Below are 18,447 nucleotides of genomic sequence, written 5' to 3'. Positions count from 1 at the left end.
AACATTTGTGCAGTTAGGGCGCCCCCTTTGGTTTGGTTTGGTTTATTTATGGATATAGAAAGACAACAAGGGGATCCAAGGGATAACATGTAAAAGCGAGAAACACTTTTCCAACATGGTCCCTGATGTCCCTGTACACTTGCTGTATGGCCCCTGTTGTCTCCAAGTTCCCATCAAGAGGAATGCATATAGCCTATTTAGCCTACAACACTGACTAATAATTTACTAACTCACTCATGTGAAATATCAAGGTTTACTTATCTGTGCAATTTTGTTGGTTTATATTTTGCCTATACTGTTTACTGTTTTTTTAACTATCATTTTTAACTATTTATTTTTACATCTTGCATGTTTTACTGATGCCTCTTGTTTTTGCACTATCCCCATTTGCTGCTGTAACTGCAAATTTACTTTTTTGTGGGACTAATAAAGGATTATCATTTGTATCTTATTTTGGATGACAGATTCATTATATTTAGCACAGCCCAGGTTTCCTGCTCAGTTTGTGTACCTGAAATACACTCACATGCACACACAGGAACGATCGACATGCATAAGATAAGATAAGATAAGAAGCTTTTATTGTCATAATATTAATGACACGACACTGCAATAATAATATAATATTGCACAGATCAGTAAAAATGAATGCAAGAACAATAATAAAATGCAATACAATGTGCAAAATGGGGCGCAGTCATTTTATGTGTACATTTAGAGTCTGGAGGAAATAAAGTGTTCATTAGTCTGGTGGTTGGGGTTCTGATGGACCGTAGCGTCTCCCTGACGCCAGGAGATCAAACAGGTGGCGTCCAGGGTGAGAACACAGACGGGAGAGGTGTCAGAGTGCTGGGGCTTCCTCAAAGTCCACGCTCCAAACAGTTGGGGGGTTCTACGCTTTGCTCAAGGGTACCTCGGCAGAGCCCAGGAGGAGAACTGGCCACTCTCCAGAAAACATTCCTCTGGTGCTCAACGTTCTCAGTTCATAAACTTGTGAGGCCAAGTAAATGTGACCTGGACAACATTTTGCTCTTTCCCGACTCTCTTTTTCCCTTAGCCAGTTCTTATGTAAAAAGATAACATGGACAGAGGCTGACCTCTGATCAGCACTATTAAAGAGTACATTGCACAGGGTGCAGAGTCCAGATTGTGAAAAAGTGATTAATTGTGAGTGACAGCTCTACCCCAAACTATCGATTCAAATATCTGCTGAGGTCACTCATGGACCGGTGAGAGCATTACAAACAGAGTTTTTTTTATGCCATTTTCAGCAATCAATAGGAGAATTGTTTATGCATGACGTGCTTGACAAGCAATGTGACGCATGAGGCAGATACACAAGGTAGCATGAAAAAGCAGGTTTTTTTTGTTGGAACTAATGCAATATTTTTGTCCAATAATGTGCCTAAACCTGGTCCTATTGTGATAACTAAATCTGAAAGTAAAACAATTCTTGATCAATGTTTGTCCTTGTGTAAAATATAGACAGGGCTGATCAGAATTACATTTTTTGAGTTTTGTTTATTCACACAGGTTTAAATCAAACATCATACAAATAATGGAAATGCATGTGTAGGGAGAGGAAAAGTTATTAATTCTAAAACATAATATATATATATATATATAAAAAAAATTCACACTGTTATTTCATTAAATATAGGCTATTATGCTCTGACTTTTGGTCCTCTGAATACTCCCGAATGACACAGACATTATCACATGCTGTTGTAATCTAAACAAGAAACAATGGAACCTGCATTGCAACATTGCAGCAGGCCTCTCATATTACATTTCATCATGTTTTCAACATCGAGCAAAAAAAAGGGGGAGGCGGGTTGCTTCAGTAGCCTAGTGTGTGATGCGTGCGTGCAAGCATGCTGACTTCGATTTTATAACTTGTTTTAGACGACGCACAGTGTTCCCTTCATGTTTTCGACTCATCCGCCCACTTTCTGATATGAGCATAAAGTCCACAAAAGAGCATTGATGCCCTATCATGCAAACACCGCCTCTGTCTGTCTCACCGGGCCAATTGCGTTACCTGGGTGACACACGCCCCGCCACATCACGAGCACCTCCTCCACAGCAACAAACAGCCTTTAAATACAGCTTCGTGCCCAGTTTTCGACCTCTCTGTACAGGCCGTTTGCTACTTCTGTTGCCGTTGTTATTTGAAAAAACTCTGAAAGTAAGTCATCTTTCTATTTTTTTTAGCTGTTGCAGACTTTTGCTGTCGCTGATTCCCACTTGTTTTCATGAAAACTAAACTGAACCATATCGCCTGGTTTCTGCGAAATTAGTCCGCATCTTTGGGTCTCCTCATGTTTCTGAAAGTGCAGCAGTGTTGCAGTAATGTTGCAGAACTTTATGAAGATGAACATTTTCAGTAGTCTTAACTTTGTAGAACTGAATAAACAGGCTGTCAAGTTGGTTTGTGTTGCATTGACAAATAGTCAATACTTTTTTTTTTTTGCAATATAGATTGGTGGTGATTTTATTTTGAAAGAGTTTAAATGTCAAGGTATGATCTTATAATGCTGATTGTATGTGTGTGTGTGTGCAAATTATGCTCGTGATTTGAATTATTGGCCTTCATGTTATGCTGTTTTTTTAAGTGTGTGTGTGGGGGGTCTTCTGCAGAAAGTTTTGGAAAACGTCATGCAGTCAACCACTTTGAGTGAACTATGAACTTCTGTTAAAGGTAGAACCTGATCTGTTTTAAAGGCCAAAGTTCAACCATTCAAGCCAAATATTTACAGAGGTGGTGCAAGAGAGGCAGGAAGTCAGATGTTCTTTGTGTTTTGATTTGGAACAATATTTAATCTTTCTCAAACTTTAGTTTGGACCAACTATGGAATAACTAGTTTCTCTCCTCTAGGATGACTCATCAGTTCCCATCCCTCTCTCCGGAGCAGAAGAAGGAGCTCTCTGACATTGCTCAGAGGATCGTGGCTCCAGGAAAGGGAATCCTGGCTGCAGATGAATCAACGGGTGAGCCTTAAGTCTCTAATTATGATTCTATAATGAAGGGGACTGCAGCGTGTGCAACTGAAATGATTTTCATACCCTCCTCTTCTTTTCAAGGAACCATGGGAAAGCGTCTCCAGAAAATCAATGTTGAAAACAACGAGGAGAACCGTCGCTACTTCCGCGACCTCCTCTTCTCCGCTGACCCCTTAATCTCCAACTGTGTGGGTGGGGTCATCTTCTTCCATGAGACTCTCTACCAGAAATCAAACAGCGGCAAGCTCTTCCCCCAAGTCATCAAGGATCAGGGCATTGTCGTCGGCATCAAGGTGAGGAGCCTTCAAGTGGAGATGAAACCTGGTCGAATGCACACCTCTTCAGTTCTTCCACACATTGACCCTTCTAAGTTAATGGTGCGTTTTTGATTTTCTTGCTTCAGGTGGACAAAGGCACAGCTGGTCTAAACGGAACCGATGGAGAGACCACCACACAAGGTGAAAATGGCTTGTATATCTATTCTAATTCAAAGCCCAGAAGTGCAAGCCTTCTTTATTGCTAAATCTTTACACGCTTCAGCACGGCAGCATACCAACATTCTGTGGCTGGTTTTTCTTTAGGTCTCGATGGCCTCTCAGAGCGCTGTGCCCAGTATAAGAAGGACGGTTGTGACTTTGCCAAGTGGAGGTGTGTGCTCAAGATCTCAGATAGCTGCCCATCAGCTCTCGCCATTGCAGAGAATGCCAATGTCCTTGCCAGATATGCCAGTATCTGCCAACAGGTGTGTGTGTGGCCATAGTCCCTATAGAAATGATCAAATAAAAATGTTGGCGGGAAGTCATCATTTTTAAATTGGCATTTATGTTCTCCACCAGAATGGCCTGGTGCCTATTGTGGAGCCAGAGATCCTGCCTGACGGAGACCATGACCTGCTGCGCTGCCAGTACGTCACAGAAAAGGTTGGTTCATCATCTTTGGCTTTGTCAGCCAAACCACCAGCTGTAATTTTCCCGTCGGATATTTTAAAGCATGTGCAGTAATAAATCTGCCTCTCCATGTTTTAGGTTCTGGCTGCTGTGTACAAGGCTCTGTCCGATCACCACGTGTACCTGGAGGGCACTCTGCTGAAGCCCAACATGGTCACTGCTGGACACTCCTGCACTAAGAAGTTCACCCCTCAGGAGGTTGGCATGGCCACCGTGACCGCTCTGAGGCGCACCGTCCCCTCTTCTGTGCCTGGTGAGTGCCATGATCCTAGCTTTCCTCTTCTTAACAAACCAGTTTAAGAAAAGCGCAGATGGCTGACTTTCTCAGTTGCATGCTGCTTTCGGTGTCTTTCCAGGCATTTGTTTCCTGTCTGGAGGCCAGAGTGAGGAGGAGGCATCCCGCAACCTGAACGCCATTAACCAGGTGCCTCTCCATCGCCCCTGGAAGCTGACCTTCTCTTACGGCCGTGCACTCCAGGCCTCTGCTCTTGCAGCCTGGCAGGGCAAAGCTGCCAACAAGGCAGCTGCACAAGAAGCATTCAAAACCAGGGCCAAGGTTAGTCTTGGGCATGACTAATACAGAATAGACACTGATATATTATACCCACTTATCAATTTGTAGTTGTGGACTGTGAATATAACTAGCTCCTAAATGACTCTTACCTTGTATTACCTAACTTTATTCTGACTGGTAAATTATTGATTTTAACAAGCTTTTTGTCTATTCAGTCCCGCACTAATGTGGCCCAGGCTGATCATTAACACTCAGACTTTGACCTAACTTTCTCCCTCTGTTGCTCTCTTCAGATCAATGGCCTGGCTGCCAAAGGAGAGTACAAGCCCTCCGGCTCAGCTGACCAGGCCTCCATGCAGTCTCTGTACACAGCCAGCTACGTCTATTAAATACTGTGAACGTTAAAAATAAAACCAAATGCAAATGGACAAAATATGACCTGAAATGGCTCTGCTGGATTTCCCTTTTCCCTAAGACTACCAACACCAGGAGAAGACGTCCATTATAATGTTGAACTACTGTTTGTCTACTCAGTTAAAATAACTGGAAATAAATTAAGTGACCAAAATGTTGGTGTAATTGCAGATTTTGTGATTTCAGAGACTGTCAATTTTAAATCATCAACTATAAATTGTAGACTTTCATGCCTGGGGACATGGCTGTTTTTCCCTAACTTGGGTGAATGGACATGGACAGTGAAAAGCTATTAGATCGTAACGTTATTGTTTGTATGTTTTATCCAGCACTTACTAAATGTCTTGCACATAGAAGGGTAAGTCAAGAAATAATGCATCACTCAGTCAAATCATTGTCACAATGACGGAAGTGTGGTGCATGGCTGTACAGCTCATCAAAGTTTATATCAACCTTATGCCAAGCTCACAGCAAAAATGTATTCATCTTTTCAACAATAGATGCAGCATGCACACAAGTGAAAATCATCAGAACGGGAGTCAAAATGCATTTGGATCTGTGCTAAGGAGCAAACTCATGTTGACTCAGTGGAATGCACTACAAAGGGGGTGTCTGTGGAAGAGGGGGAAAAAAATGAACTAGAAAGATGCCATTGCATCATGGGGAAATACTGAAAGCATTTAAAGACCAGTGATCTAACTAAATGTATTGGTCCAGCTGCACCACCAAAATTCAACACAGGATAAGAACCAGAAGCACTTTGAAATGTTCAGGTATTTTAAAACACCAAATGTTCTGATGCTGATCAGTTTGGTAACATTAAAGTAACTTTTTCATCTGTAAGTCGAGGTATTAAAATACACATTTTAATATACCTAAGATTTATCTGTCCAACAGAATTAAAGGTTGGGCCTTTTTAACTTAGTATATTGTACTCTGACAAAAAAAAGCGAAAGCTACCGATTAATTATTTGCTTGCAAGGCGTTCAAAGTACTCTTCCAGGGACACATTTTCCTTAGGGCTGTCCTCTATAATTAACAATGATAATCAATCTATAGTGCACTGTGTCTGTGTGGTTTGTGTGTGCAGACAGTATTTGTGAGTGCAGTCAATGCATATGGATCTACAAATGGAAGTTTGTGTGTAATATGATTATCAATCTGAGCACAACTTTAATTCAATAATTTTATTATTTATTTAATAAAGACAATACATTACATTTACTGAATCACATATAGCTTGAAGCTAAAATCAGCGGTGTGTATGGTAGATTCACAGTGCATAGAAAAGTAACATTTATAACACAGGCATAGTTGCCGACAGTCTTCTTGTACTTATTCGCTAACTACCTATTTGGCACTCAATTAGTGTGATAAACATTGTTTTAGCAGTGCTTATAATCGTGCATTGGTATACATTTCTCAACTCTGATCTGCGATATTATGTAAAAGCAAATAAATGTGGTTCAGTAATGCATTTCTTACTGCATTTACACATAGGCTACTTTAGAATGAAGTGTAAATGTAGGTAACTAAAAAACTCTGTGGCTGGGCTTTATAGCGCTACTCCCTCTAGGTGGTGTAACAACCACATGTGATATACTGTACAGAATGATGTATCTTTCACACTGTCAGTTTGCTGCAGGAAAACCACTGTAAGTTATTGTAGAATAACACTTAAAAAGGTTGAGATTAGTATGATGTTGTGTCACTCAGTGGTGCCGGGATGTGCTGGACAATAATCTGTTGAAGATGGTATGTGTTAGAGCACAGGACAACAAGGAGGCAATAACATGATGGCAGACGCACAGCTACTGAATAATATTATCAGAAGGCACTGTTGTTGCGATTTTTATAGATACATTACACAGAATGTATTACCCTTTAACAATGTATTATAATCATCAGTTGCAACCATTAACAAATACTTTTTATAAAATGTGTGCAACAATAAACTTTGTGTAGCACTACTAATAATTAGTAAACATTGTGTTGTTTGCTAACAGGAAAATAACTATTAACTTAAGTTTAATAAACTATCAATTTACCTTTTATTGATGATGGTTATTATAAACTATTACCATTCTTTGAATATTGTCGTCTGCAAATTTATGCCGTCAAAAATATCTCCCTTCATGGGGTTAAATTTGATTTATGAATCTCTTTTCTCAGTTAGGCCTGATGTGGATGAAGTAACAATGAAACATGTTTTACCTGAGTGTGTGTGGATTTCAGAGCCAAACGTGCAACGGCACACAAGAAGATGAGAAGCACAGACACACACAGAGAGGAAGTGAACAATAGGCCTTCAATACCAAAAAGCTGGTCCTACAGTAAGAGGAATTGACAGAGAGAGTTATTCACTCATGGTGAAATGTGTCCATTTAGTCTAAAACATACAGTATATGCTGTAACTCACCGCTCTGTAAACGGCCCAAATGTCCTCCAATTGGTATTCTGCTCTGTACTGAAGGTAGCGATATCCGCTGAACAGGTGTATCCTGTAGCCAATTGAGACCACAATTCCCAAAAGAGAAACCACATACATAGCCAAACACACAGTCACCTGGAAAGATAAATTCAACAAGATAAGTTGAGTTACTGAGAACCAAGAGAAACTGAGGGAGATTAAAGCTAAACACTAACAAAATCCCCAAATACCTACCATCTTCTTGGACGGATGTAGCTCAGTGTAGATAGACAGGTTTCCACAGACGAGAAACTTAAAAAACAAACATCCAAGGAAATTATAATCATATCATTGTTTCTTCATCATTTACCTAAAGTCCCCAGTCTACCTAATAGAATTTAAATGTGGTTTTTATATATCTTATCTTATAGATCTTATTAGAGATGCTAGTGTTGACTTCAGACAGTCAGGCTAGCTTCCAGTTTCTAGTCTTTATACTAATAAGCTAATTAGCTGCTGGCTAGTTTAAACAGCAAACAGTTCACTAACAAGTTTGTTAGGAATGTATTATGTATAAAATATTATCCCTTTCAACTGAAGAAAAAAAAATACATTCCCCCGAGACTATATTGGTGAAGAGGCACGAAAGATTAGTAAACAATTCTTATCCTATCCTCTCCCACCAAAATCCAAAGAAGTGACATTTAAAATGATATTTATCCATGAAATCACTTCCTACATGTACAATTTAATTGGGAAAGTAACTCTTGTGTTTTCTGTGAAAGCGATATTGAGACAGTTGAACATATCTTCTTTCATTGTGAACCGATTAATGACTTTTGGCTATCTTTTCAATGCTGGCTTCAATTAAAAGGTATACTAGCCTGACGTGGTCCTACTCAGATTCTAGTCAGACCTCGAATTTTGTGGGCGGGGCTAAGTTCGGCTGGCATCCAGGCTAAAGGTATACTGCTGCACCCATTAAATGAAATGTCATTTAAAGCTGGAATAGTTTTAAAGGATAAGAATTTAGAGTTCTTGATAAATAACTTGATTGAACATGCTAAACATTGTATTCATAGGTGTAAGTATCTACAGGTCAAACCCCACATCAACAGCTGGAAAAATGAGCTTAAGCTTTTTGCTACTTCTCTTCAATACATGACAAAGGAAAACGCCAAGAGACTTTTATTTGTTGGACTTACATTCCCTACTTGACTAAAAAGACCCCCAGTATCTTTTTTTCTTCTTCTTTTTTGTCCTTATTTGTTATATTTTGCTGTACACTTTTTTTGACAAATGTGCAAACACAGTGTGCCTTGACTGTTTGTATCTCTATTATACAATAAAGAATATAAAAAAATAATTGAGTAAATGAGTAACCTCATATTTACTGTACATACGTGAGTGGTATTGATCTTCTCATCAACCTTTCCTGAAATAAGGGGATTTAACGAGCCACTCTGATACTGTAGCTTCATTGTAATTTTGAAGACAAGCGCATGTGCCAAATGTTAAGTACCAGAACTCCCTGCCAGAAGGGAATGTAGATTGCAAAAGAAGTGGGCTCGTTTTCTTTGGACAGCTGAAATCCCATCAGAAGCTCTGCACAGCCAAAGATCAGAATGACAATCTGGGAAAGAGAAGAGGAAGGATGGATGAATAAGAGTAGCCTACAGAGGGCAGAACAACAGTTAGCAGCTGCTCTTGCGTGTTCAAGATCATGCCAAACTGCAGCGCATGATAAAGACAGCAGGTAGGATCATTAGGGTTGATCATTTGTGCATACCACAATTAAACTGTTAAATGAGGGATAGAATTTGAAAAGGTTTGTGTATTTTTTATTATGTTCGATTATTTATATTTAGATTGTATAATATTGTATATTTAATATTGCCAGCATTGCCCCAGGATGTATTATGTATGTGTGGTTGTGTTAGCACACATCCTGTAAACCTCTGTGCTTTTTGTACCTCTGTTTTAAACAGAACGTGTATGATCACATGAATTCCCCCTTGTGGAATAATAAAGTATACCTTAACCTTAATGTGTGTATACAATTAGGTTAATTTAACGGTCATTTCTGTGTCCCTGGATTGTGTCATGTGTTACCCCAAGACTTCTGGGCTCTTTTTGGATGAAGCGATGCAGAGGTTTGCTGGACATCAGCAGCGTGTCATTGGGCGCCTGACTCCCATCCCTTCCTGTTGTTCTCTCTCTAGTGGTTGACTCAGTTCCCTCCATTGCCAGTGAACTTTACGCTGTTAGGTTGTGGGAGGAGAGAAGAATTAATCAAAACAGATGTATACTCTCCACTACTAAGCAGATTTAAAGGGGCAGAATTAGTTTTGATACTGTACCTGCTGCATGCAAGTTTTTAAAAGCAGTCTCAAAGAACGCAGGGATATGTACAAAAACATAAAGTGACCCACCTTGTTTTAGTTTTTCATCCAGAGAAGTGGTGTGAATGATAAGAGGAGGGGAATGTTCTGGGGCGAAAGAGGAAGTGGGGAAATTTGAGACTTTAGCTTTTTTTCACTAAGGGGAGGGGCTGAACAATGTGTTTGTAAGTTCTCTCGCTGTTCCTCAGTACAATGTTCACTCTGTGTGGAAATCCAGGGACAGGAAGACAACAATGTCAAATGTTAATATGAAAACAGTAGAAGTGGTGCTTTGTCGGTAAAGAACATTTTAAAATGTTTTATTTCAAAATGGTACTAAACACAAGAGTAAACTTTTGATGTATATGTCTGATTTTGACTATTAATGTATACATGATTCAGCTCTCATTGGATTCATGGTTGCACAGAGCAACAGCTGGGATAACAGTCCCAAGTGTTGTTGTTGATCTGGAGCAATGACCCTTATGCTCATTATTATTCCTTATTAATTACCTCAAACCAAAAAATTAAATATAAAACTTAAATATTGTAATCCAGACAATATATAGTCTTCAATTTGTAGTAAATTTGATATTTATTTAAAATTTATTTTAATAATACAATGACATCATTACACAATATAATGAATACAATGACAGTCATTAATGACAATGCATGTTTGGCTCCAGATAACATGATTCTTCCAAAACCGTAGTCATCACAAAACCAACAAAAAAGGGTGCTTTTGCATCACCCTCATTCTTAATATTTACAGCCCGTTATATGAACTCAGCCGCTGTACAGACAGTTGGTATTCAAGTTTCGGAAGAGAGACTTTGATGAGCAAAGATACATCGCTCTCCTTCGGTCTCTCAAGTGATGGTGGCACAATATGCAACCGACAAAAAGACTGGAGTCACGGAGTCTATTAAAAAAATATTTCATCTTTACATACATTAAAATACCATTGATAACAACACTGTAGATGGTAAACATCAAAATATCAGAAGATAATCAAAAGCTATTAAAAATGACTTTAAATATAGCATTGTTTGTACAATATTACAGATTGCAGGACGTAAACAAGCAGTCCTGTACTCTCAGGTGTGTTCTCACTCCCAACTCGTCAAATACAGCAGCTTGGTCAGTGGCCCTCAGCGTCTAATACCGACGCACCGGGCTTTTCAGAACAGCTGTGAGATAACGTAGCACAAAGAATGACAAAGTCTGCGTAGGGAGAAGGTTGGGGTGCATGAATGGGTCAAACTAACCGCTGTTTCGTGTCCCGTGTGAAACCAAAAGTCAACGTTGACTTATTTTAACTCAAGTTACGTCACAAACCACAATCTTGTCCTAAACCTAACCAACTAGTTTTGTTTAACCTTACCCTGCATGCTGAAAAATGCTAAAAGGGGTCATGACCAAGCAGCCGTGTGTGACGAGTTGGGAGTGAGAATGAATAGAGTGTTGCCTCATGGTATACTGTAGGTGACACAATGTACTCCATAGGTGTGAATTTGATGCCTCCCTGTTGCTTCAGGAACATGGGATGTCCAACTGCAACGAAACAGATCATACAAGTTAGTTTTTAAAATTTTGAATTAGTACAAATTCAACAAAGCAAACTGCACCAAAGTCTTTACCGAGCAATATGTTGAGGAGGACAGTAGGTGGTGCTCCAGGAGATGTGTTGCTCTTTTTCTAATCTCTCCTTCACTGTTGTACTGAATGGCTTCTAACAGCGAAAGCCCGCCTTGCCTCACAAACTCCTCGGCCACCTAAGGGGAAAGAATAGCTTTGGTAACTGTCACAACTACAGTAGCTTGGTAAAAGCTAATCATTTGTCTGGTTCGGCTAACCCTACTGAGCAGCATCACAGTTTCAAAGGCTGCCCTAATTTACCTGTGTATCACTGACTAGCAACACGAACAGGACATCCATACTCAGGGTCACCATCTCTTGGTCGGCCATTTTAAGTGTGGCACAGAGTGCAGACAGCAATCCACGATGGGCCAGCTGGACACAGAACTCCTTTTTCTTGTGGGCAACATTTGCTAGAACCCTCAGGATCTGAGTTTAACAAGAAGGCACAGACCAGTGAGATTAGTGTAACATTGTCGGGGCCACCATAATAAGCAAAACAAACATTGTCCATCATCACCTGCTACAATGACAGTGGCATATGCTATGAAGTCAATGATATCAAAATTTGGCTTTAGCTTGCACAGACCATGGTATTGATGCCTTGCGAGAAAGGGAGGAGCTGGATCAGTCCAGGGACCAAGTTGAGAGTCAGCAGAGCAGAGCAGAAAGCACCGGAGTGAGCTGTAGCAGAGAGATGGAAAACGAATTGGAACAAACTTCCTTACACACACGTGAACTCCTAATAAATATATCAATCTTTAGGTCTAAATTCTCAATTCATAGTACCGAGGGAAAAGCCATAACTTCATATGTCAACAACAGATCTTCCTCTGCAAAACTAAAGTTTTCAACAATAAAATTAACATAAATCTGGTACGGTGGTTGGAGATTCAATCCCAGACTCCTCCGGAGCCTCAATCCCAGAATCCCAAATTGCTCCCCAGATGCTGTATGTATAGCTGTCGTAATACTGAGGATGGATAACTGCAATAATTGAATTTCACTACATTGTATATGTGACGAATAAGAACAAAAGTTCATTTTTGTTGTTGTTAAAACAAACTCTAGACTAAATTCAACAACTATTTGGGTGATGCATAACAATGATCAAGTGTAAAGTGTCTTTTGTGTGCTTACATCCTTAATAATGTCTGCTGGTATGAAATGCCCCTAAACCAAGCTGGTCCCTGAGCCAAATAACCCAGAGAATACATAAAACAGAAATCCCAATATCAGCGCGGAAGTATGTGTTTGAGATTCAGCAGAGATCAGCTGTGACTCAGACAGACTGTTCAAACCTGTGAGGTTGTTGAGGACCCAGGCACTCTCTCTAGCCAACGCTGGCTGAGCCTGCAGGTAGGCCTGAAGAAGTGCACACAGAGCGACCACGATACGAATGTCAGCCACTTGGGTGTTCAGGTCTTTCACTGGACAGGAGGACAGGAGGTTTCCCACACACCTCAGCAGAGGACAGATCAACTAGAGAGGAAGAAGGACACACTGAAAATCTCCATGTCCGTCACGCACTTACACTTAAAGGTTACAAATGGTGTATACTTTACATTGTGGCTGATTTTCCTGAGCATGGTTTATCTTAAGTTTGTTAGCTTTTGATTTTCTGCCTGTCACTATGGAAATAAATGATTCCTTTAGATAAGTAATTTATCACAGTGAAAATTGTACTCACCTTCAATCATTTATATGTCAAAGTAAAAATATATATCTTTCTTTTTTGGTCAAAGTTATCATAATGAGATAATATAGTTAGAGGCCGATACTGTTTTAAAAAATCTGTGTAATGCAAGAAAAACAAAAAAAAACACAATGAGTTTCATAGTTTTCATTTTTGGTCATTTTTTTGGATTGTCTGATAACATGGCTGGTCAAAGTGATGCTTTTCAGCAGCTGACTCTCTGAATCTCTGATGAGGAGGCTTCATTGAAAACATCAACAACAAAAACAGCATGCAACTGCTGTTTTGACTAAATAAATAAATAAAAGCTTAAAAGGTTTTTCACTGTGATGCATAAGCTTTTTCAGGCGTGCTTTAAGTCTCTGCATATTGATTTTAATTCCATGCTGACATGATGTGAAACCAATGAGGTCTGAAAGGTAAAAACTCAATCCAAACAATCAAACAACAGGTATGATTTAAAAGATGGTCAGTGATGAAAAGTACTGATACACACGACAGTAAAACTGGACAAACAACAAAAACTAGAGCATTAAAATCCAACAAACACAATGAAAAACAGACTGTATTTAAAGGTGCAATATATAATACTGACAGCTAGTTAGCTGTCAATAGTTACTGCGGTACAAATTCAATATATATATATATATATATATATATATATATATATATATATATATATATTATAATATATAATATATAATGTGAGTACACAAATGTTGAAATGACATAAAATGCCTGTCTCTTGTAGCCGTGATAAATTAGCCTGAAGCTAATGCTTACCTGTTCAGGAGGAAATTAGCCAACTCGGCTACTAACTTGGGCTCTAAGCTGTCTCCATCTTTCAAATAACGTTATATCTCCAATATTTCCCCGGGGTCTGTTATGTCTCTGGTCACGCAACTGTTAGAAACATGCCGTTGTTTTTTAGGTCGGGTAGAATCTATCTCCGTTGATCCTGTTTGTTTCTTTGCTGCTTTCAGGGCCGTACTAACGTTACAGCTGTAGCGCGCTGGGTTTAAGTTTTTACAGGTATATCTGCCAACCCGGCCTGGTTGTCAAACTGGGCCGTTGACACACAGGCCAAAACACAAACAGAAATTCCGTCACAGAACGGAAATTTCAAAAAGGAGAAAATACTGGCATTAGCATTGTTGTCAGAAAAGATAGTATTTCAACATGTTTCCTTAATATCTGATGACGCATTGGGGACATTTATGGACTTATTACAGTAAATATATTACATATTGGACCTTTAATCCATTCATTTCCTTACCAGCTCCATTCCTTCTTCCTTGTTTCCTTCAGCCACAGCACCACCTAGTGACACTAACAGAGAACTGCACTGTAGCAGGGCCCCATGAGCCAACAGCACTCTGTTGTCCTTCATGCTTTGGAGTGAGATAAAGGCAGAAGAGGGACCATTTGTGAAGCAATTACATTAAACGACAACTGAGTAAATATAACTGTTGCTGACTGTTGACACTTCTCTCACCTGCATGAGATGTAGTGCAGACACCATGCACACTCAATGGCAGGTGCCAGGCCAAACTTTGGGTCAGGAGTCAGGACTGATAACAAGTGTGAAGGTAAGCTGGAGGCAAGGACCATCCTGCAGACACAGAGGATGACTATTACACAACAGTGTTTAATGTGAGCTACGCCTCACAAGAGAAAAGATCTGAGAGAACAGCAATGACGCAAATAAACTGGTGTCATTACGGGATTATTTTCTCTGCTGCATCTTTGGCTTGGAGAAGCTGAGAGAGGGTGAATCCCACAGCTTCCACCACCGCAAGGCTATGTCTCTGGTTCTGGACACACACAGAAACATCAACAGAGACAAGTTGACATTACTACATTTAACCCTTGTGTTGTCACTTTTTTTTTTCTCCGACGTTTTTGACGCCTTTTTTTCACAGTTTGTTTTTGCTTTTTCCAACATTTTAAATTGTTACATTTTTCTTCTACACATTTTCAGCACTTATTTCTATGTCCTATATTTTCTGATATAAAACAAAAATTAAAAACGGGTCAATTTGACCCGAAGTCAACACAAGGTGGCACCAGTTCAGATCTATGAGAGAAAGTAGATTTTGATTCAGTTTCTTTGCAAAAACTCTACAAATTATTTAACAAAGATTTACTGACATATTAACATGCGCAGTGAAGATATTGGTGTGACTGAGGTCTTGTACAATGATGATCTTGTTAAATTACCTCTATACAGTTGGCCAGAGCTGGAATGATTCCCTGGGCCAGGAGCTTCTCTTTCACAACATCACTGTCTGGGCATAAATTACCTAGCGTGTAGAGACACAGCTCCTGTGTACACACCAACATACACACATGGAAAGTCACAAATCTCCTGCATAATAATTAGGTGATGATATTACACAACACCTGCTACGAGAGGGTACTCACAGTGAACTTGGTGCTCTGGCCAGACAGGTAGGTGAGCAGGTAGGGGGTGGCAGGCAGAAAGGCTGGTGCCACGTTGGTGTGGGGAGAATGAGACAGCTCATGAAGACACCGAACAGCCTGCAGACGGCACGTAGCATCTGAGCCGGTGAGGAGACCAACCAGAAGATGCATACTATTCTCCTGCCTACAGCCAGGAAAGATTTATACACTGACATGACGCATGAGAAAACAGATATACAATGTCAATAACATCATTTAAACTCATTTGATGTGGCAATAAAAATGACCACCATACTTGATGAAGGTGAGCTGTGCTGATGGGTCGCGGAGAGCTTTACTCAAAGCTTTCAGGTGGGCCTCCCTCTCCGGCCCGCTGTGTTGAAGTTTGTGGAACAAACTGGCCACGTCCTGGGGAAATGAGGAGCAGATTCAGATGGGAACCCAAACATTATCAATCACAACGTCTGTCTCACCTGTTCCCCTGAGTAAGTGTCCATGGTGACCCCTGGCTGGTCCTCATCGTCATTCAGCAGGAGTCTCTTGCTCACAAGCTGTCTGTCTCTGCGGGCTTGTCTCAGTGCTACGGCATTTAACGTAGAGAAATATTACATCACCTTCAGCAAAGAAGAAAGTCATCTGAGAGTAGCCCATTATACTTAGCTCTTCATTGTAAAGATACCCTACAAGTAGGGTTGGGCGGTATCCAAATTTTGAAACCGTCAAACCTCCTCCCTATTTTACCGCGGTATACGGTATTACCGTGACTAATTAAAAATGATGACTTGTGCACCGTTCAGAAACTGAATACCAATACTAATACTGAAACAATAATAACAAAAAAACTACTTTCTCCTCCACACTGTGATGTGATGACAACCACACATAATTACATAAATTATATTTAATATTTAATCCTTGCCTCCTATATAAGTGCATTGCATTTGTTTTAATGACGGTATTGAAACTGATACCGTTGCTATTTTTAAGACCCCGCGGTAAACCTATTGCCGATGTAATTTTAACATCATGACTAGACTAGATCAACTGGGATTTTTTATCCTCTATTATTATATAGATATGGTGTTGTCTTTTACGGCTGTTAAAGTATTGCTGTGTTAAAGTAATGTTGGTTTGCCATTATTTAACATTATTAAAAAGTTGCTAATTATTGCCGTACCCTAAAATGTTAGCGTTACATGACACATGATCGACATCTCTGTACCTAATGTGTTACAGTACTGGGCCTCATCAACGTAACCCGGGGCCCCCCAGTGACAGACTCTGAACCCCCTTTCCCATTAGCCACTATACATCCTGGACTGCTGTCCCTGACCATTGCACATAATATATGTGTCACATACTGTGAACTTTTGTATATCCGATTCATATTTTGCACACCCTGCACAACACCACAGCCTTTTCCCCCCTTTCTCAAACAGATATATTGTACATATTTGTTATAGTGTCTTTAACATATTTTTAAATGCAATATTTCTATTCTATATTGATGTTCTTAACTGTTGCAGTACTCTATTGATTATTTCCTTGTCATGTTGAATACATTAAACACACCAATGCAAATTCCTGGCAAGTGAAAACTTACTTTGGCAATACATCTCATTCGGTTTGTACGTTACTGAATGAATTCTCTGGGTTGATCATGAGTTCATGCTTTTTGATTGACATCATTACGTTATCTAACCTAACGTTAGCGTGAAGGAACCTCTTTTTCATTGCGTTTACAGGTAATGTAGCATAGTTACCTTTAGCCTGATTTTGCTAACTAACTAGTTGTAACGTTAATGGGCTGATGTGACTGCTAACACGTTATTTAACACTCACCCTTTTCGTGCTCTCGCTTCTTTAACTTGAGCTCCTCAAGGCTGTCGCCTTGTCGACCAGCTTTGTGGCCAACTTTTTTTAACCTCCACATTTGGTTATTTTGAGGTCAACAAGTTGCAGTAAATAAATTTAGTTAGTGTTGTTGAAAAAAAAAAAAAAAAAAAAACCAAGCAGAATTGAAGTTCTTCTTCGGTTTCCTTTAGACGGACCTTTCAGCTGCTGCAGCGCCATCTAGCAGACACACCGGGCACAGACAGGTACTACTTGACTAGTAAATACAGGCTTCAACTAACGATTATTTTCATTTTCGATTCATTTCCTTGTCTATAAAATGTAAAAAAAAAAGGTGAAAAATGTCGATCAGTGTTTTCCAAAGCCCAAGATGACATCCTTAAATGTCTTGTTTTGTCCACAGCTCAGATATATTCAGTTTCCTGTCACAGAGCAGTGAAGAAACTAGAAACTATTTACATTTAAGAAGCTGGAATTAGAGAATTCATGTTTAATAGCTGACAACTAATTGGGTAATCTTTGCAACTGCCCTCAAAAACAGACTTCAGGCAGACGGAGAACATGCTTAAAAAACTATGGAGTTTAATTTGTATTAAAAGCACAATGTACAATGCATATGCGAAAGCTTTATCAAATATTTAAAACTTTTGTTTACAAAACATGTTTTTCACAAACATAGGAATTTAACAGCCTTTTAAAACAATTGTCCATATATTTTTTAATAAATATAAAACTGGTCAAAAGTTGTGATGTGTTCTTTTTTTTTTTTTTCCCAAAAAACAAAAAAAAAAAAAAAAAAAAAAAAAAAAAAAAAAAAAATGTGTTAAGAATCGACATTTTTCGGTTCAATCAATGACCGGATTTCACTCAAAGAAATATCACGAGAGGGCTCATCCATTCCATTCAACAATCAGGTATAAATCCCTTTCATATATTCATGCCATTAAAATGGCAATATCAGATAAAACCATAGACTGTATATTAATGGACAGTGCATGTGTGACATCACCCGTTGGTTTGTGGAGATCTGTTATGAGTCGTCGAGTTTGCCGTTATGGGCGCAGCCATCCTGGTTGCGGATGTGACGATTTTAGACGAGAGGGAGGAGTGAGGGAGGAGCTGCTTACACTCTACGTTACGTTACACACTTTCACTGGCAATCA

General features: G+C 39.5%; 3 protein-coding genes across 4 annotated transcripts; 1 reads left to right on the top strand and 2 right to left on the bottom strand.

The window, feature by feature from the left end:
- Positions 1-2,039: 2,039 nt before the first annotated feature.
- Positions 2,040-5,032, top strand: aldob (aldolase b, fructose-bisphosphate). Its single transcript, XM_039812548.1, has 9 exons — positions 2,040-2,188; positions 2,879-2,991; positions 3,085-3,296; positions 3,407-3,461; positions 3,585-3,745; positions 3,840-3,923; positions 4,029-4,203; positions 4,307-4,506; positions 4,758-5,032. Exons 2-9 carry the CDS (start codon positions 2,880-2,882, stop codon positions 4,851-4,853), a joined length of 1,095 nt encoding a protein of 364 aa, XP_039668482.1. The 5' UTR covers positions 2,040-2,188; position 2,879; the 3' UTR covers positions 4,854-5,032.
- Positions 5,033-6,050: 1,018 nt separating this feature from the next.
- Positions 6,051-9,823, bottom strand: LOC120566244 (membrane-spanning 4-domains subfamily A member 4D-like). 2 transcript variants are annotated; one of them, XM_039812549.1, is made up of 7 exons: positions 9,721-9,823; positions 9,401-9,549; positions 8,811-8,921; positions 7,544-7,600; positions 7,298-7,444; positions 7,093-7,206; positions 6,051-6,621 (listed from the first exon to the last, which is right to left on the bottom strand). In XM_039812549.1, the coding sequence occupies exons 2-7, from the start codon at positions 9,530-9,532 to the stop codon at positions 6,571-6,573; spliced, it is 612 nt and encodes a 203-aa protein (XP_039668483.1). In that variant the 5' UTR covers positions 9,533-9,549; positions 9,721-9,823; the 3' UTR covers positions 6,051-6,570. The 2 variants fall into 2 exon arrangements, with proteins under 2 accessions (XP_039668483.1, XP_039668484.1); XM_039812550.1 differs by lacking the exon at positions 7,093-7,206.
- A 412-nt stretch (positions 9,824-10,235) lies between these two features.
- tmco6 (transmembrane and coiled-coil domains 6) lies at positions 10,236-17,410 on the bottom strand. Its single transcript, XM_039812546.1, has 13 exons — positions 17,273-17,410; positions 15,904-16,010; positions 15,726-15,838; positions 15,431-15,614; positions 15,227-15,331; positions 14,729-14,820; positions 14,502-14,618; positions 14,283-14,397; positions 12,612-12,792; positions 11,900-11,994; positions 11,572-11,739; positions 11,313-11,447; positions 10,236-11,226 (listed from the first exon to the last, which is right to left on the bottom strand). Exons 1-13 carry the CDS (start codon positions 17,361-17,363, stop codon positions 11,206-11,208), a joined length of 1,524 nt encoding a protein of 507 aa, XP_039668480.1. The 5' UTR covers positions 17,364-17,410; the 3' UTR covers positions 10,236-11,205.
- Positions 17,411-18,447: the final 1,037 nt, after the last annotated feature.

The sequence above is a fragment of the Perca fluviatilis genome, chromosome 10 (genome assembly GCF_010015445.1).
Source record: "Perca fluviatilis chromosome 10, GENO_Pfluv_1.0, whole genome shotgun sequence".
NCBI classification, from domain to species: domain Eukaryota; kingdom Metazoa; phylum Chordata; class Actinopteri; order Perciformes; family Percidae; genus Perca; species Perca fluviatilis.
The sequence above is the reverse complement of the archived record's forward strand: the minus strand, read 5'-3'. Positions and strand labels throughout refer to the sequence as shown.